Source organism: Camelina sativa, chromosome 3 (genome assembly GCF_030686135.1).
Source record: "Camelina sativa cultivar CO46 ecotype springtype chromosome 3, ASM3068613v1".
Lineage (NCBI taxonomy): Eukaryota > Viridiplantae > Streptophyta > Magnoliopsida > Brassicales > Brassicaceae > Camelina > Camelina sativa.
In genome coordinates this window covers 950089-967032 of record NC_141882.1, presented here as the reverse complement: position 1 = coordinate 967032, position 16944 = coordinate 950089, and the positions used below count along the sequence as shown (strand labels likewise).

General features: G+C 34.8%; 4 protein-coding genes across 10 annotated transcripts; 1 reads left to right on the top strand and 3 right to left on the bottom strand.

Moving 5' to 3' along the window:
• Positions 1-386: 386 nt before the first annotated feature.
• Positions 387-4973, bottom strand: LOC104760463 (general transcription and DNA repair factor IIH helicase subunit XPD). Of its 2 annotated transcripts, none has more exons than XM_087507676.1 (13): positions 4780-4973; positions 4045-4621; positions 3638-3918; positions 3172-3254; positions 2658-3061; positions 2331-2524; positions 2059-2239; positions 1792-1916; positions 1487-1576; positions 1300-1378; positions 1129-1205; positions 767-875; positions 387-663 (listed from the first exon to the last, which is right to left on the bottom strand). In XM_087507676.1, the coding sequence occupies exons 2-13, from the start codon at positions 4576-4578 to the stop codon at positions 544-546; spliced, it is 2277 nt and encodes a 758-aa protein (XP_087363802.1). In that variant the 5' UTR covers positions 4579-4621; positions 4780-4973; the 3' UTR covers positions 387-543. The 2 variants fall into 2 exon arrangements, with proteins under 2 accessions (XP_087363802.1, XP_087363801.1); XM_087507675.1 differs by having other exon boundaries at positions 3172-3272; positions 4780-4969.
• Positions 4974-5123: 150 nt separating this feature from the next.
• Positions 5124-7278, bottom strand: LOC104760455 (uncharacterized). 2 transcript variants are annotated; one of them, XM_010483381.2, is made up of 7 exons: positions 6948-7278; positions 6339-6396; positions 5954-6262; positions 5816-5864; positions 5620-5714; positions 5444-5532; positions 5124-5356 (listed from the first exon to the last, which is right to left on the bottom strand). In XM_010483381.2, the coding sequence occupies exons 1-7, from the start codon at positions 7094-7096 to the stop codon at positions 5299-5301; spliced, it is 807 nt and encodes a 268-aa protein (XP_010481683.1). In that variant the 5' UTR covers positions 7097-7278; the 3' UTR covers positions 5124-5298. The 2 variants fall into 2 exon arrangements, with proteins under 2 accessions (XP_010481683.1, XP_087353600.1); XM_087497474.1 differs by lacking the exon at positions 6948-7278 and having other exon boundaries at positions 5954-6269.
• A 4294-nt stretch (positions 7279-11572) lies between these two features.
• Positions 11573-13472, top strand: LOC104711079 (DEAD-box ATP-dependent RNA helicase 20-like). Of its 5 annotated transcripts, none has more exons than XM_087507673.1 (6): positions 11573-11870; positions 12085-12349; positions 12492-12674; positions 12764-12847; positions 12961-13004; positions 13125-13472. In XM_087507673.1, the coding sequence occupies exons 1-3, from the start codon at positions 11785-11787 to the stop codon at positions 12525-12527; spliced, it is 387 nt and encodes a 128-aa protein (XP_087363799.1). In that variant the 5' UTR covers positions 11573-11784; the 3' UTR covers positions 12528-12674; positions 12764-12847; positions 12961-13004; positions 13125-13472. The 5 variants fall into 5 exon arrangements, 3 of the variants coding, with proteins under 3 accessions (XP_087363799.1, XP_087363800.1, XP_087363798.1); XM_087507674.1 differs by having other exon boundaries at positions 11592-11870; positions 13093-13472; XR_015594762.1 differs by having other exon boundaries at positions 11615-11870; positions 12093-12349.
• A 676-nt stretch (positions 13473-14148) lies between these two features.
• Positions 14149-15312, bottom strand: LOC104760435 (protein FANTASTIC FOUR 2-like). The gene has a single exon (XM_010483366.2). The coding sequence runs from the start codon at positions 15016-15018 to the stop codon at positions 14287-14289; it is 732 nt and encodes a 243-aa protein (XP_010481668.1). The 5' UTR covers positions 15019-15312; the 3' UTR covers positions 14149-14286.
• Positions 15313-16944: the final 1632 nt, after the last annotated feature.

The following is a 16944-nucleotide window of genomic DNA, read 5'->3' as shown; positions in this document are numbered from 1 at the left end:
AGGAAAAGGAAATTTATTAGAAAACAAACAAAAAAAAGGAAAAATAAATTACAACGTTATGATAATAAGATTATTCTGGATGATTCATGGTAACGTCGTCGTTTCGATTTCGTTAACGAGTCAATAACACGAGACACCTCTGTGCCGAATCTTAATGATTCATGGTAACGTCGTCGTTTCGATTTCGTTAACGAGTCAATAACACGAGACACCTCTGTGCCGGTCAGAGACTATATCAGTTTCTCACACTTTCAATTTCACTTATGTTATTTGATTATTCTCTTTGGAATTTTATGTGTTTCAGTGGCTATCATATGATATTCTCATGTATTTAGCAAGGAGTGAATAAATTTCTTACGATACTCTTTACTACTTGAACAGTAAAATGATGCAATGAAGTAATATAATATAGCTATCTTAAAATTAAGCTTCAATTTTCCTAATATAGCTTTAGTAAACTTTTAAGAGCTTTAGTGAACATTTTTGCTATGAAAACTTTTTTGATAGACCTAAACCAAAACAAAAACAAGACGAACCGGTTTACTAATAAGCCATGTCTTGCACACCAGTCTCAGCCATCTTCTCCAAATCTTCTTGTGTCAACAGAGTTTTCCTTCCCATTGTACCCGTCTTATCATACGGTTGAGCCATTTTCCTTAGAAACTATCAAAACAAAAACACCCCCCAAAAAGATTTCTTATTCCTAATGCCTTGTTGTTTGTTTCACTGTGAGTTTATCGAAAAGCGGTGAACTACATAGGTTTACCTCTCGAGCAATGTGAATAGCCATGTCTGTGCTTAGATTCAAGTGTGCATCCCGCAGATGTGAAAGTATCCAACCGGGTAGTTTGGACCGCTTATCATGACGGCTATATCTGCAAGATTAGACCAAAGAAATGTGACATTATAAACCAAACATAAGTATATCTGTCTCTCTTCGTGTCCTAAGAATTTCTTCTCATTCTTTAAGGAACAGTGTGAACTGTGAAACAATCTTCTATTCTCAAGGTGATCCCACATACTTGCGCATACACTTAATATACTACTAGATAGAGTATAGAAAGAATCACATTTGGTAAATAGTAAATGACCCGACTCAGAGAGAGAAACATTATGCAATGCATATACCTTTTGTCTGCAAATATCATCATCCCATAATCAGCCTTTGACCGGATTACTCGCCCTACACATTGAGCTGCTTGCCTCTGTATTAAAAGACAACAAAAGGAGTTATCAACGGTCACAAACAGGTAAAGAGTTGCAACAAAATCTAATAAGATCATAAAGTAAGAATCTTACCAGTGCATCAAAAGTTAGGAAATCGCCTTCTTTAATCTGAAATGTATCACGCAGATACTCCAATCTTGCTAGTAATATCCTGAAATTTTTCCCGTTTCCATCTTATCATCTCTCACTACGTGCACTATGAAAATATAAAACCAGAAAACCAGAAATTGAAAGGATAATCATTCATTTGAGTACTTACTTGCTTAATGTATACTGGAAAGGCACTCCGTACATTACAACCAGTCTTCCATAATGACGATCAAAATCGATACCTTCAGCAACTTTCCCCCTGCCGTTCAAAAACAATATTTGATCACTTTCTTTTGAAATTTCTAAAAGAGAAGTAGAGAACTCATACTGAAACCTCTTTAAAATTTATAAATTAACCAAAAATAAGAGAGAATAGACATTCCAGTATTAGATAATACAGAATCAAAGAAGCAGAACCAAAAATTCCTTGTTATGAATTCCAAACCATCTACCATTCACAAATAGAAATTTTACCTAGCCACGGAGAAGAAAACTGCACCTCTTCCGCAATCGCAAGCCCTGCGATAATTATCCAGCGCCAATGTTGTTTCTACGACATCTTGTGTTTCGATGAAAACAAGCTTCTGTTGCATTATTTCCTACCAACATTAAGAACATTGGTAATATTGGTAAACACATATACATTAATGCCTGTCACAACTACATATATTTTCAGATATCCAATTCATGCAGAACTGTGAATAAAATACTGACATGGTTAAATGAAGAAGAAGACCTTACCTTCAGAATTCCAGTTTCATTCCATGTAGCAATAATGCCATCCATGTATGAGTAACTAACAAAGAAGCAAACAACTCCATCAGGAACAATAGATACCATCTCTACCAAAAGCTTTCCGTAATTCCTCACAACACCAGGATCACTTCTCATGTCAAATTTGGTGCTAACAGGAAGCTGATCACTGAAAAAGAAAACAACCCATAATGTAAATACATACAGTACAAGATTACAAATAAGGTTAGTATTTAGGATTTGTTTTATAAACAGAATACCTTCCCCGAGTTAGAACCATAGGGCAGATGCAGTCTCGTGTCATTGACATCTTAAAGCTTCGACTAACAACAGGAGTGAAACTAAGAAGACGGGGATAAAGATCAATTGGGCTCAAGGTGCCTGATGTAATCACGACTGATTGGAAACGATCAAACACTGGTTTGATCGCCAGAGACGCATCATGACAGCTCAACTAAGATACGACAGAATATATGTTTCAGATACATTTCTCAATTATTCAAACGGTAACATTTACATCTGAGTCATAGTATCTTTGAAACCAAAGTGACAATGCTCGGAAGAAAGTAGATAAACACCACGTTTACCTGCAATATAGGATCTGGAATATGAGGCATTCTCTCGTCATAAGGCTCAATTATGATGGAAAATCCCCGAGCATATGTCCCAACAAGAGTTGCGAAATCGCACACTGTCTGGATTGGCAAAAACTCATCTGTGTCTGTAATTTCAAGGGTTAGCATGAGAGACTGGAGCCGGTCATAACAGAACTTCAGTGTTTTCTGCTCAATTCCAGCCTGAGAATTCAGCGACGATACAAAGCTAACAGGGCTTTCTTTCTCTACGTTCTCAGTGTCCAGCCGTACCCCCAAGTACTGAAGTAATCGGCGTAAAACATGCACAAAATGCTCAGCCCGTCTGATATTCCCCGGGACAGCCTCCTTGAGAATATCATGGGGCAGTGCAGGGTTTGCAAGCCATTGATCACCTCCTGCAGAAAAAAAATTATGTTGCGTCAAGGTCATAGAATTAGAAAATATGCCCAGTACATTGTGTGTGTTTCAACCAAACCACACATCACCTTCCTGAACACATACTTACCAGATAAGTCCCCTCTCAGTGCTAAACCCTCAACCAGTCGGTTATATTCAGCTCGCAATCTTCCTGCATCAGTAGCCTTGGACCTTCCTACCAGTTGGACACTTTTAATAATGTAATAAGAACTTAAAAATACGTATCAGCAAATAACCAGGTCACCTCCTGTATTGAACCAAGATAATAATGCACCATAGGATCACTAAACAAGACATTCAGGTGCTTAAGATGCTGACAAAAGCGTTTGTAAATTTTTTTTTCCACTTTCAGTTCTTTGAGAAAAAGCAGTCTCATAAAAGCAGATCATTTTCGTAGTAACATAAACTTCGAAAAGAAAACCAGCAATCAGCAACTGGTGTGAACAATCAGAAAATTCAATTGAAAAAGAAAAGACCCTATAACTATGTATTAAGAGCGGCACGTTCAAGAGAATTTTAGAGTATCTGCTATGTAGGAAAAAAAATTAGCGTACCTATCAATTTCTTCCCTTATCTTATTAAGATTTCGATTAGCTCCTTCAAGAGTAACCCTCCTCACACTGACGCTGAGTGCTTCAATACACACATTATCGATATTATGGGCCTCGTCAAACACTACAACTGACTCCTTTTGTAACTCCTTTGATATAATTCCAGCAACCTTAGGATCCAGTAAGTACTGATAGCTATAAACAATAACGTTGGCGAACTGAACCATATGCCTCGCGAGAAAGTAAGGACACCATCCACGATTCTTACCAAACGCCCGTAAATCCTAAAATCAAAACACATATATACCATCAGCCAATATCAGCAAGTAACCTCGAAAGAGGTCGTCATAAAGCTAAGCTTGATCAAGAAACAAAATGTGAAAAGCCTTAAAAACAATGTTAATTCTGACCTCCAAAGTATAAACACCAGGAGGTAACAGGGCATTTTCAGCAGCCTTTTCATAGTTCTCAAAGTAGTCACAGAGTTCTATATTTGGATTCTCAGTAGACAAAGCCCTAACCCAACTAGCAGTGCGTTTCCTACACGCCGCATCAACAGAATCACGATTCTCCGCTGCTAAAACCTTAGTATTGACGCAAAGATTCTTCCGAGAGGAAAGACCAATGGCGAGGATCTTAGCCTGGGTGCCGAGATGGAGTACTTGGTAGTCATGTAGCACCTTAAGCTCAGCTAACGTCTTCTCCATCTCGTGGACAGTACGAGTGCAGTAAACAAGCTTTATCGGAGAATCAGGACGAGAGAGTCGATAACTGGTGATAAGGGAGAGAAGGGCAATGGTTTTACCAGTTCCGGTAGGCATCTCGAGAAGACAATGTCCTTTGGCGTCTAGGGTTCGCTTCAATTCAACCATGTATTCGTATTGTTCTGGGTATATGTTGTCATAAGGGAAGTAGACAGTTACGTCTTCGATCTTGAAGATCATCTTCCTCCTCCTCCTCCTCCTCCTCCTCCTCCTCGTTTACGACCTAGAAATCGAAATTGGCAGACGAAAGAATTTAGAACTTACGAAACCCTAAAAACTCGAATTCACTTCAGCGAAACAAGCGATTCGAGTTGGAGTGTACAAACCCAAACAACGAAAAACTGAAATCAATCGAAGAAAAAATAGCGAGAGAAAGCTTACTGGTGGTAAAGTAATGTAAGCGTCGGTGTTTGTTAACGAATGACTCAAGAGAGAAAGCTCCGGTAGCAGCTTTAAAGGTAAAACAAAAGAAGAAGGAAATTTTTGCGTCGGTGTTCGCCGTAGTAACCAGGTGAGGAGAAGGCAGTAGTCGAAGAACTAAGTTTTGTTCTTTTTTTTCATTCTAACCCCTATTTATTTATCTTTATACGTTTTACCCCCTAACTTTATAGAATTTCTCGACAAAGATAGTATTTTTTAACAGATTTGTCCAAAAAGAAAAAAAATATATCTGAATGACCCCTTTAATCCTAGTTGATTTTTCCAAAAAGATGCAAGGAAAGCAGTGTTACGCCAATAAGCATGTTCTTTTCTCTTAAGATGAATAAACACACAAAAAAGTAGTACATGTATTCTCTCACAATTGGATTTGACAAAAAATCCTGATTTGTATCTAAAATCTGCTAGAAGGTTGGGTTTAGTTACAACAATCGAGACTAAAGAGTTACAGACTCTCACGTCTTATTCTTCCACTGGTTGATGGAAAGCTAAGCCCTTTATCACATGTCGACATTGGAACCTGCAATGACACAAAGGGGAATTATCAAAAGATCCGGTCAAGAACTTGTTTTGTGTGTAACTAGAGAAATGTGAATACGAGAACTACCATATCAAATCACTTGTGCTAGAGTTGAGGGAAGAATTTGTAGCACTTTCTTGATTTCTGCACTTGAATCTCAACTTTGAAGGCACAAACTGCAATAACAAAGGAGATCATTTGCAGGTGATTGAAATTGAAAGCTTCTACATGAATGTGTGAATAGAATTAGCAGAGGCTTATACCTTTCTGTTGTATCTGAAGTCTCGTTTAGGAAGGAAATGTTGGGGAAGATTCAGAGTAGGCGGAGCATGAACCAATATGAAGAGCCTCATTGGACCTGTAATTCAGAAGAAAGGGGGAAAATCATTAACAGTTTACACCATAATTCACCTGCCAGTTTATGCAGTGGGCACAAAATGCAGATTAAGCAAAAGTTACCTGGGTAAGAAGTTGATCCAGCACCCGTCGATATCAGTGCTCGGATAGTCTATAAAGCCAAAAAAGAATGATGGGATCAACATTTCTTACTTCAGAATGAACAAATCCCAAAGAACATGAACGAAGGTAGGAAATAACCTTTTTTGAAAGTGCCTCTGCAGCTTTAGATTTTGCAAAGTCACCTTCGTATCCCATAACATAGTCACTGTGTTGTGTGAATAATAACTCATAAGCATTTTGAGGCCGTAATGGACTACCACCAAGGATCAACACAACTTTCTGAATTCCAGGAGCTTCACGGATCATTAACTGCAGGGCACTTCGGAGACTAGAGATGGTTTTCATCAGTTTCTCCAGTTTCTTAATTTCGTTCTTCACCTCCCTCTTTCTACTCACCAGTTTTCTTCTAACCAGTGGTTTCACTTCAGGTTGTGTAAGATTCGCCTCCTACAACCTAAGATTCTTAGAGTGTGAAAAAGACCCTAACCGTAGAGTGAAAATGGCATAAGTAGAACTAACATACCAAATCCACAAATTCTGTTTGCAATCCATCAAACTCAAGACTCATGTCTTGTAATACCCTGCACAAATGTAACCAACAGGGAAACTGGTAAAAGAGATAATGTGGCCAAAACCAAAAGCTGCAAATTTGTCTCTAGTTTTGGTATTCAGTAAACGCTAATCCACAACAAAAGAACAATCATAGTGGATGATACTTAGTTCTAAAATTAAGTGGAATTAGTGTTCACAATTGATCAATCTGAGCGTTTAATGAGAGCTTCTGGAGTAATAACGACATATATTCACTCACAAAGATTTAGCAAAAGTTCGAATTTAGCATTTAATAAAAGTGCCTTAAAGCAATTTTAGTTTCTTCTAGAATTGAACACGACGCACCTACCAAGACTTAATCTCTCTAAACTCACACTAATCCATGAAATTCATAAACAACAATCTTCTGCTCTTCTCAAAAAACCTATGAATCTCAGGAACTCGAACGCAATAGACAGACTGATCCGCGAAACTAAGGAGAGATTGAAGAACAGACAAACAGATACATAGCCACCAGATCGAACATCAAATCAGAATAATCGAAGCATAGAGATATGAAAAGTAAGAATAGATAACATACGAAGGGATCTGCTGGTGCATATAGAGGACGAAACCGACTATGTCATTGATAATATGGAAGACGCCGGAGCCGCCGAGCGAAGAAGCGGTTGTCGCGATGTCTACGTCGTAATTCTCCTCTGTAGTTCCTTCTCCTTCGGCCATCTCCATCTTGAATCGAAAGCTCTGAGAAATTGAAAAACCTGAGTGTTTCAGAGGTACTGTAAAACAATTTTGAAACAAACAAAAAAAAAGTCAGTAGGCGGGGGGAGAAGAAGAAGAAGAAGAAGAGGATCGCTCGAGAGAAAAGGAAAAAAAAAAAGTAAATGACAAACCAAACCCTAGAGAGAATCAGAATGACAAATCAACCCCTACACTTTTCAAATTTAACCTTGTTGTTGTGTTATGTATTGGGCCGGTACCAAATATCCCTTCACGTTATATGGCAATCATAATTAGGCCCATCTTCGGCCTATTATCTGGTCTGGAGCTTCACATATCACCAAGATAACTTAAAACTTTTAATTAAATCAATAGTTTTTAACTTAAACTTTTTCTGATTAAATCACTTTTAATGTTTTACTGGATTTTAAACATTTTACTGTGTAAAGTCAGATTCAAAATTTTAAAAATTATTCTAAATAACATTGTCTCAATTAGAGTTAAAATTCCCGAAAGTTTGATATAATATAAACATGTTAGTTTATTGACCAACATGCTATCGAATGAAATAAGTTCATGACCACTTTTATCTACGACTAGTATAGTATTATTTTGGTACACATGTTAACATCGACTTGAGAGTAATTACAAATAATACCACTTTTATGGAATAAAACCCTACAGTTTTTTTTTTTGATAAACAAAAAAAACGTATAGTTTAATTATGTTTCGGATATTGGGTTCCACTATGATTAGTTCAATGCCATTAAGGAGACATAACTAAAACTGTGAAAACATCTTGTTGCACACACGTTAACGAACCTCATCATATATATTAGTCGAAACATTGTATCGCAGCAAAATTATGATGTATGCACATATTTAACCATGCATTATGAAATTATTGTCGTAATGACTTTATTTTTGTTGCCACAATTCATATAGTGGGTAGCTACCATTATATAATTAGTGATTGTTTTGGTTTAAGAGATGAAGTTATATATATAACGAAACAAATAAGGAAATCAAAAATAGAAAGTGCGGGTAAAAGAAAAAAAAAATGGTTGGTTGGTCGTTTTTTAAAGAATGATTGAAAAGATCACAGAAATGGGTGCCGCAGGGAGATAGTGGTCAAGAAAAAGCATCAAGTGGCGCATAGAACCATAGAAGAAATAGAGTTCTCTCTCTCTCTCGATATTCGTTTGCAGAGGGACAAAATACTCTTTAATACTATATACATACACTTTTGGGGCTTTGGATTGGACATTTACTCATATGTTGTCTATTTCTTATTGGTCAATACTTTGCAAAATTTGTATATATGTACGGACACTCTGTGACTAATTTTCTTCGTCCATGTCGGAGAATATATTCAGAAGAACAAAAAAAATAGACCTCGAAAACAGTTTCTTGTGAATTTTTATAACCGTGAACTATAACCATCTACAGAAATAATATTCGTAGACACATAAATACATTAGTTAATATAACTCCATAGTTTTGGATACTGACCTTAGAAAGACGACGACCAAAACAAAAGTTGTATATATAAAGATTGATATGTGGTTTTGGATGGAATTCCAAATTAGTTTTTTAAAAATATAGAAGAGAGCTAGCTAATTAGAATGTAAATTCTTAAAACATTTTAAGTGACCAACCGTAACTAAACTCGAAACGAAAGGAATCGAACCGTTAAACTAAAGCTAGCTAGCATGAACTGATGATGTAGAATTATCCATATGATTAAATGGAAACTAAACTAGTACTGTAATAACACATTTCACCTTGTTACGAAATGACGGAAAACAACAATATTCATCATATGTATATATATATTATATATATGTTGGTGAAACAACAATATTCATATCGGTTTCCAGTTGATGCACGCATTAACGTACTTTCAACGTCTACATGATGATACCTACCGGTTCTATATAATTAGTGTCTAACCAATAATAACTAATATGCCCATGAGCTAGACCACGTACGTACAAGTAGTAAAACAATACCGTTTGAAATATATACAGTAGAACCTCTATAAATTAATAATGTCGGGACCATGAAATTCTATTAATTTATAAAGGTTTTAATTTATCGATAAGTTAATAATTATTAATTTATAAAGAGACTTTCCTAATTTGGTAAAAAAAGTTTTAAAATAAATTTTAATCGTTATAATTAATATTTTTATAAAACCAATTAAAATGAAAATAGCAATTATCATGTTTTTAAGATGATACTCAAAGATTTTCATACAGTAAAAATATTAAAAATGAACTCAAATAAAAATTAATGTGTATATATGTACATATATTTAAATAATTTTATATAATTATTAATTTATATTATTGATGGGACCATATATTTACAAAGGATTTTCAAAAAGATTATTATTTTATTATACTATCGAATTATGTCCAAAATTACACTAGTCCCAATTTGAGACCAGATAAATTTATTAATTTATAGAGATTATTAATTTAACGAGTATTAATTTATAGAGGTTCTACTGTATATAATAAATTAAAAAAAGGTAAAATTGGATATATAAATGAGGTCATGCAACTTTGGTAGGATATGATGATACCGCAAATAGAAAGTTAGGATAAAGAAAGTAAGAGAGCCTCTTCGCAAATCGTACAAGGACAAACCAGAAACAGAATCAGTACATGAGTCATGAGATGAGAGAGAGCACCAAAAGCAAAATTAAAGAGACAAATAAAATTTTGGTGGGAATAAAAAAGGAGAGAGAGCAGATTTTGCCATGTGATGGTCATGTGGGCGTGTGGGAACAATCTCTCATAATGTTCATGTGGCCGTTGTACGTACCACATATGATTCTTGAGATTTTCGAATGTAAAATATCTATGTAACCATTTACTAATTAACACTTCGTTTCATTTCATTACCTTCAGTTGTGTCTTCTTGTTATAAAAAGTAATTATGTTCAATTTGACGTTGTCTTCCTAATTAAAGTGCATGCTTGCCTTTTCTATATAATAATTTATAAGTTGTAACATTCCATTTTCAATAAATCACCACATACAGTATAATGCGGTTAAGAAAACTCTTATAGAGAGGGTATTATTCTTCTTTCTTTCTTTTCCTGTTGTTCTCTTTTTGTGTTTGTTAATTTGGAAATTTTAATATCTAGCCATTTCTTGTTTTGGAAAGAAATGAACCGCTCAGAAAATTACATCTACGAAATTTTATTTGATTTGTGGTACGTTTATTAGTTATTACACTACAAGAAAACATGCTTTTTCCGACTACAAATGGCGACGACATATGTAGTCGCCATTTTTAGCCACTATTTAGCGACTATTTGGCGACAATTTTACGACTACAAAAATTTAGTCGTATAATAGTCACTATTTTGCTACTACTTACCGTAGTCGGTAATTTAGTCGTAATTTAATAACTATTTTATGACTATATTGTATAACAGAACATATAGTTGTTAAATAGTCGCTAAATTAACGACTAAGATGCAACTCATGGTAAAGGTCGCCAATAAGTCGTATATCAGTCACTATTTAAGAAAATATAAATTTTCAAAATTTAACTCCAAAACCTTAACCAAACTCCAAAACCTAAATTATAAACTTAAAGTTTAAATCCTGAATATTTAATTCTTAATATTAGAAATTATTTCTTAAACCATAAAACTAAAACATAGCCATTCTTATATATACATAAAACCAAGCTTTAATGCTTAAAAGAAAATCTAATTTTTCAAAACTTAACCCCAAATCTTAAATCTTAACCCTAAACCCTATACCCCCAAACCCTTAACCAAACTTCAAAACCTAGATCATCAAATCTAAATTTTGAAGTTTAAATTCTTAATCTTATAAATTAATTCAAAAACCATAAAACCAAACCATAACCATTATATATATGTATATAACTAATTTTTCGAAACTTAACCCCAAAAAACTATAGTTTTCCAAATCCTATATTTTTATCAACACACTTAACCATAAACCCAAAACTTATGCTCAAAAACCCTTAACCTTAAATTTAAAACCTTTATAATTCATGTATAGAAATTAAATCATAGATCATTCACCCAAAATATAGCCATTGAATATCTATAAAACCAAGATGTAAAACTATTTAGTATTTACATATAAATCAGTCTTTCCAAAAACTATATACTTACAAAATTTATTAAACTTAGTCATTTTAAAACCTAAAAAAAAATATTTTTAAATCTAAATCAAGTCTAATATTCTTCTAAATTTCAAAACCCCAAGTCCCAAATCATAAATTTCAAATGTCATTTCCTGAATTATGAACCCAGAATTGCAAAGTATATATGTTTTGATCCAACAAATTACTCTTTAAATAATGAAAGCTTTTTATTGGATGATATGTAAACACATGGATTACACTATCAACCGTTGATTAATTTAATCCAACGGACAAGGTTTTTTCCTGCTCTTGTTTCTCTTTCGTCTCCTTCACGAGGGATTGATTAACTTTCTCCCCTTCTCTTCTTTCTCCTTTGTCTCTTTAGCCGATTAACTTTCTCTCCTCCGCCCGCTGTTTCATTCTATTCGATCTTCATCTTGTCGTTGTTTTCATCCTCTCAAGTTTTTAGATCTGGTACCAGAGCATTTTTGCGGATCTCAGATCTCGTAATTACTCACGCTCTGGAGTAGCCTTCATTCACTGTCGAATCCCTGAACATGAGGAACCTACCCGTAAAGACTACTTCCGAGAACGAACCAAATTACTTGATGCTGACCGCTCTGAATACAACACACCGTCGAAGGTAAGTGTGTGTGTGTTTGCTTTCGTATTGAAATTGATAAAACTCAGAATTTTTTTTCCACTTAGTTGCTCTATACACTTCCTTTGTACCGAGTATGAAGCCAGTCCGGCTTAATTTTGATCGAATTCGTGTGCTTTAAGCGTTTTCGATTCTCTGTGGTGTTTACTTTTGGAGAAGAAGAGTTTGTTTCATTTTCAAATTTGTGTGTTCTTAGTGACTCAGGGTTTGGTGGGGCTTCATCATACGGAAGCTCATGTAGTCATACATCAAGCATGAAAAAGGATAGTGATGGCAATGACTCTCCAAGGAAGCTAGATTTGGATGGTTTGACTCCTTTCGAGAAGAATTTCTATGTCGAATCGCAGGCTGTGGCGGCTATGACTGAGGCAGAAGTTGAAGAGTATCGTAAGCTGAGGGAAATTACTGTTGTTGAGATATTACCAAACCTGTCAAGAGTTTTCGTGATGTTGGCTTTCCTGGTAAGCTGATTTCATATCCAAAAGAACTACTACTGGATTTGACTTCTGTTTCATTTGATTTAGACTGTGATCAGTTTCACTTACATGTCTATGTAAGTTCTTTTGTATATATCTACTGATAAGAGTTTTTTGATTGGCCTAGATTATGTTTTGGAAGAGATTAAGAAGGCTGGTTTAACTGAACCTACTACGCCTATACAATCTCAGGGCTAGCCAATGGCAATGAAGGGACGTGATCTTATTAGCATTGCTGAAACTGGCTCTGGAAAGACTCTTTCCTACTTATTACCTTCAATCGTCCATGTCAATGCCCAACCAATTATAGGTAACGCTTGAGTTCTGCTCGTGAAGTTCTTGTTCCTGGTTCTTGTTCGATGTTAAGTTCTTTTTCCTGGTTCTTGTTCGATGTTACAGATTAAAATGGACACTATTGAAGTCAGTAACCTGAATAGGCAATATCTATTTCGTCCTTCTCATGTTGGGCGCTCCAGGGCTAAGGTATATTTGCTTGAGCTAAGTCCAAGGGAATCCAGTTCATAAGAGAATTCATGTGACCATATAGACTCACAGTTGTTAACCAAAGTTGTTTGGGTTTATTAAATCGAGTTTAGGAGGTATATGTGAGCAACCTGAGCTCATTCTCCCTCGCTTCAAGGTATGTAAGCAGCCTGAGCTCATTCTCCCTCGTTTGTGTTTGTTAAATCCAGTTTATGTATATTTAAGCAAACTTATTTCTTCTCCAGCTCAGCTAATTTCTCTCTGATGGTGTCATTAGGCAATCTGAGCTCATTCTCCCTCGCCTTAAGTTCCTTAAGAAATGCTTCCATCAGCTCAGCTTCCTTTCTCCTTGTCTCGGTCTTTGCAGTTTGCTTCAGGTCAAAATCTTCAACATTCATCTCAAAAGCAAAAGACTTCTTGGGAAAGCAAAGCAACCTCCTTCTCCGTCGCTTCAAACATTAACCCTTGATGTTTGTGCATTTCCAATATTTACTTTCTTTTTTTAGTAGTATGATGTATTCTTTGTATTCTTATTTTTAACTATGTTTTTAGTTTTATTTTGTAATACAGTTTTTTTTTGATATTATGGTCTCATAATAATAAATATAGTATTTTTTATTTTTAATATCAATTCATTCCAATAACTTATATATATTTAAAAATAATTAATAAAATATATATTATCAAAATAGTATATATATATAATGCTGTATAAATACAATATTGTTTAAATACATAATCATAAATTAGTCCTCAATTAGTCACTAAATTTGGTGACTACATTATGACTATTTAGAATAGTCGTAAAATAGTCGTAGTGTAGTCGTTAAATTTAGTGACTATATTACGATTACATTTACGACTACGCAAAATAGTCGTAATGTAGTCGCTATTTGGCGACTAATTTTACGACTATTTATTTTAGCGACTCTCGATTTACGACTACTGGTTTTAGTCGCTATTTAGTCGTAACACACTGTTTAGCGACTAAATAATGACTAATAGTGCAGTCGCTATTTGCTTGTTTTCTTGTAGTGTTACCAGTCGGAAATGTATGCAAATGAACGTGAGTGGAAAACGGGGTAAAAGTTGTGTTTGGGAAAATCATTCTAGGAAGCTTCCTAGCTAAAGGACGTTTCGGGAGTTTTTTTTGTTTTGTTTCTTCCTTCACGTACAAAATAAAGAGAACTAGCTAGTACCATATTCAGTTTTTTCTTCTTTTGATTATGATTATTCAAATATCGATATGACAACAATAATAATATTACATAATTCCTATTTAACATTACATTAAACAGAAATAGAAAACACTCCACAGTCCCCTCGAGAACTCATACTAAAAATTAGAAAAAGACAAGAATATAACTTATAACTACTATATTGCAATATATATAACTAACATAAACCCCTATTTAAATGATTTTAACTCGAGTTAAGTCTTAAGTGGCGACCCAAAACTGCTGCTGCTTCCAAGTAAGCATTGGTTTAGGCTCACGACCATTCTCCTCCTTGCATCTGCTGCTTAATCTGTTAAAATTCTTGTTTCCATTTTTACCCTCCAAGTTCTCACTGTTTTCCTCCTCATCTACGCCCTCCTCTGTTTCTTCTTCTTCTTCTGCATGGTTGTGCCTAAGTAGAGAACCTTCTGATGATAAGCAGAGACGAAGCCTTCCTTCACCACGTTCTGCTACAAAGCAAGGAGGCGGAGACGGAACCCTAATCGCCTGAACCACAAGTCGACCATCTTCTCCTAACCATCTCACCATACGATTATACTTCGAATCTTCGACGAACTTTATCGGCGGCGGGAAGCTGTTGTTGCGACTCATCGTTGATTTCCTGGCCTGCAAGTTAGTGTCTTCATGCTCTCGGCGTCTCGGCTGCGGAGAAGGAACCCTAGGAGTGGTGGTTGCTTCCAACGCAAGCAATGACAACTCGTCACCACTCTCGCTTCCTGTTTCGGTCCCAAGGCTCTCAGTGCACATCTCTAAGCTCTTCTCATTCAGCTTAGAAACAGAGCGTTTCTCGATGGGGTGAACATATGTTTTATCCTCTTTGTTTTGGACAATGGCAGTTATATCGGCCATAGACTGAAGGAAACTCAACCCAACCATGTCATCTTTTTTACAGAAACTTTCGTTTCTTTGGTTTTCCAGAACGGTAACTGACATTATTCTATGTTCTTGAGAAAAACAAAGGATCTATGTGATTGTTATTGAGAGATCTTTCTGTTTTTCTCGTTAACAATGGAAATCGGAAGAGAAAGAGAGAGCGAGAGAGATTAAATGATTGGATGAGGTAATTGAGAGAAGATGAATGAATGTGAAAGGGAAGAGGGAGGGGTGAACAAGTATTTATAGTGGCGAGTTCACTTGGCATTGGATTCTTTTAGTCTTTTTCCATGGAACTATACTAAAATCTTTGGAACAATTTTTACAAAATTAGAATACAACATGTTAATTAATACAAAACCATTAGACTTGGATCCACATATTCACCGTGCACAAATCTGTGTTTTTTTTTTTTTTTTTGTGGTCTACAATTTATGTTTAAATTTTCAGCCTAATCAATTATAATACAACGTATTGATACAAATTAACCATTAAACTAGATATTTTAACTAATCAACTACTACATATAACAAAGGAAAAAAAAAAATCATTGATTGATAAAATTCTACAAACAATTCTTTCATCATTTGAACGCCGCACCACTATACTACTACATTTTTATTTTTGTATATTCTTTATGTTTTGTCTCGGACATTATCGTATATCCATAAGTTCGTCGTATTAAATATTATGCAAACCTAAACGGCTAAACGCATATTCGGCCTATCAAGCGGTACGTAGCACAGTGGAAAAAATGGGCTTTCATTTTTATATTTATTTAGGATGTAGGATAAAAATAAAGATTGCATCAATTTGTTACCCGGTTATTCTCACCACAAGTGACATCGTTACAGTTTTTTTTTTTAATTTGTAAGTATTTGTTAAACTTTGATACCAACATAATTGATCTTTTCCGAATAAAGTATAATCCTTTGACCATATTACAGCTTTAGTTTGTCGCAAATTTGTAAAGCAATAACTCAAAATTCTGCCAACTATTTGTCTTTTGGCTGTAATTTTTTTAACCGATCGACCAAATTCTAAAAGTTACATTATTTATCTTAAGAACATAAAGAAATCAGTAGTATTAAATAATCGGCCGGAATGTTTTCTAACTGGTTAAATTCAGTGGAGTAGAAAAAGAAAAAGAAAAAGAAAAAAAACATGTAGTGAAAGTATCCTATTGAAGAGGCTCACCTAACCTATAGTCGCTTGAGATGTTTTTATTTTTTGTTTCTTCCTCAAATTTTGTGGCTATAACTTGATCTTGTGAAATCAACTGTGTCTACAAGAATTGGTACATTCTTTTGCATTCTTATACTCCCCGTTAGTATTCTTATAGGAAATACATATTTTCAGGTAACTGATAATTTGCAGCATAGAACCCGTATTAAAAATACCCAATTAAGATAGTTCATTTGGTTAGAGGAAAACTGTTTTTAGAATTATTTTGTTTTGTAAAGGTAAATATTAAAATATATGATTTTCACCTTTAAATATCATCAATGGCTGATGAGTTCATAATTTGAACAACTTAATCATGCCATATGTGGTTCATATAAAAAATGGTTTAGTTTGAAATTTGAACTGAACAATGAATAACATATGCAAAACAGCAAAAGTAACAATAATTAAAACACAAAATTATAATATCGAAACGGTAGTATTTACGCCCGACTCACATACGAATCCGTTCAGACCAAATCGAATACAGGATAACAATATATATCATCCAATCACACCGCCCGTACCCAACGCTCTATATACAGTATTCTTTTTGCCTTTGAAAGTGACAATGAAAGACCAAAATGCCCTCACTGATGAATGTTTCCAAAAATTAATAATTGAAGGCAGAGAAATCACAAAGACAAAGAGTTCGAAGTCCACACTTTCCTGGGACCTAAGTTACACTACCAACTTGAAACTGTAAATGCAAACTGATATGAACCATAAACAATTACAACCAACATACCTATGTATATATAC

Bases quoted from the DNA above. Each gene is read 5' to 3' on its own strand.
- LOC104760435 (XM_010483366.2), bottom strand. From the start codon at position 15,018: ATGTCAGTTACCGTTCTGGAAAACCAAAGAAACGAAAGTTTCTGTAAA.
- LOC104711079 (XM_087507673.1), top strand. From the start codon at position 11,785: ATGAGGAACCTACCCGTAAAGACTACTTCCGAGAACGAACCAAATTAC. The intron at 11,871-12,084 runs GTAAGTGTGTGT...GTGTGTTCTTAG, and splicing joins AATACAACACACCGTCGAAG to TGACTCAGGGTTTGGTGGGG. The intron at 12,350-12,491 runs GTAAGCTGATTT...TGATTGGCCTAG, and splicing joins TCGTGATGTTGGCTTTCCTG to ATTATGTTTTGGAAGAGATT.
- LOC104760455 (XM_010483381.2), bottom strand. From the start codon at position 7,096: ATGGAGATGGCCGAAGGAGAAGGAACTACAGAGGAGAATTACGACGTA. The intron at 5,715-5,815 runs GTAACTTTTGCT...TCTGAATTACAG, and splicing joins TGGATCAACTTCTTACCCAG to GTCCAATGAGGCTCTTCATA. The intron at 5,533-5,619 runs GTATAAGCCTCT...TTGTTATTGCAG, and splicing joins ACTTCAGATACAACAGAAAG to TTTGTGCCTTCAAAGTTGAG.
- LOC104760463 (XM_087507675.1), bottom strand. From the start codon at position 4,578: ATGATCTTCAAGATCGAAGACGTAACTGTCTACTTCCCTTATGACAAC. The intron at 3,919-4,044 runs GTCAGAATTAAC...TTTTGATTTTAG, and splicing joins CTGGTGTTTATACTTTGGAG to GATTTACGGGCGTTTGGTAA. The intron at 1,379-1,486 runs GTAAGTACTCAA...GAAAAATTTCAG, and splicing joins TTCCAGTATACATTAAGCAA to GATATTACTAGCAAGATTGG.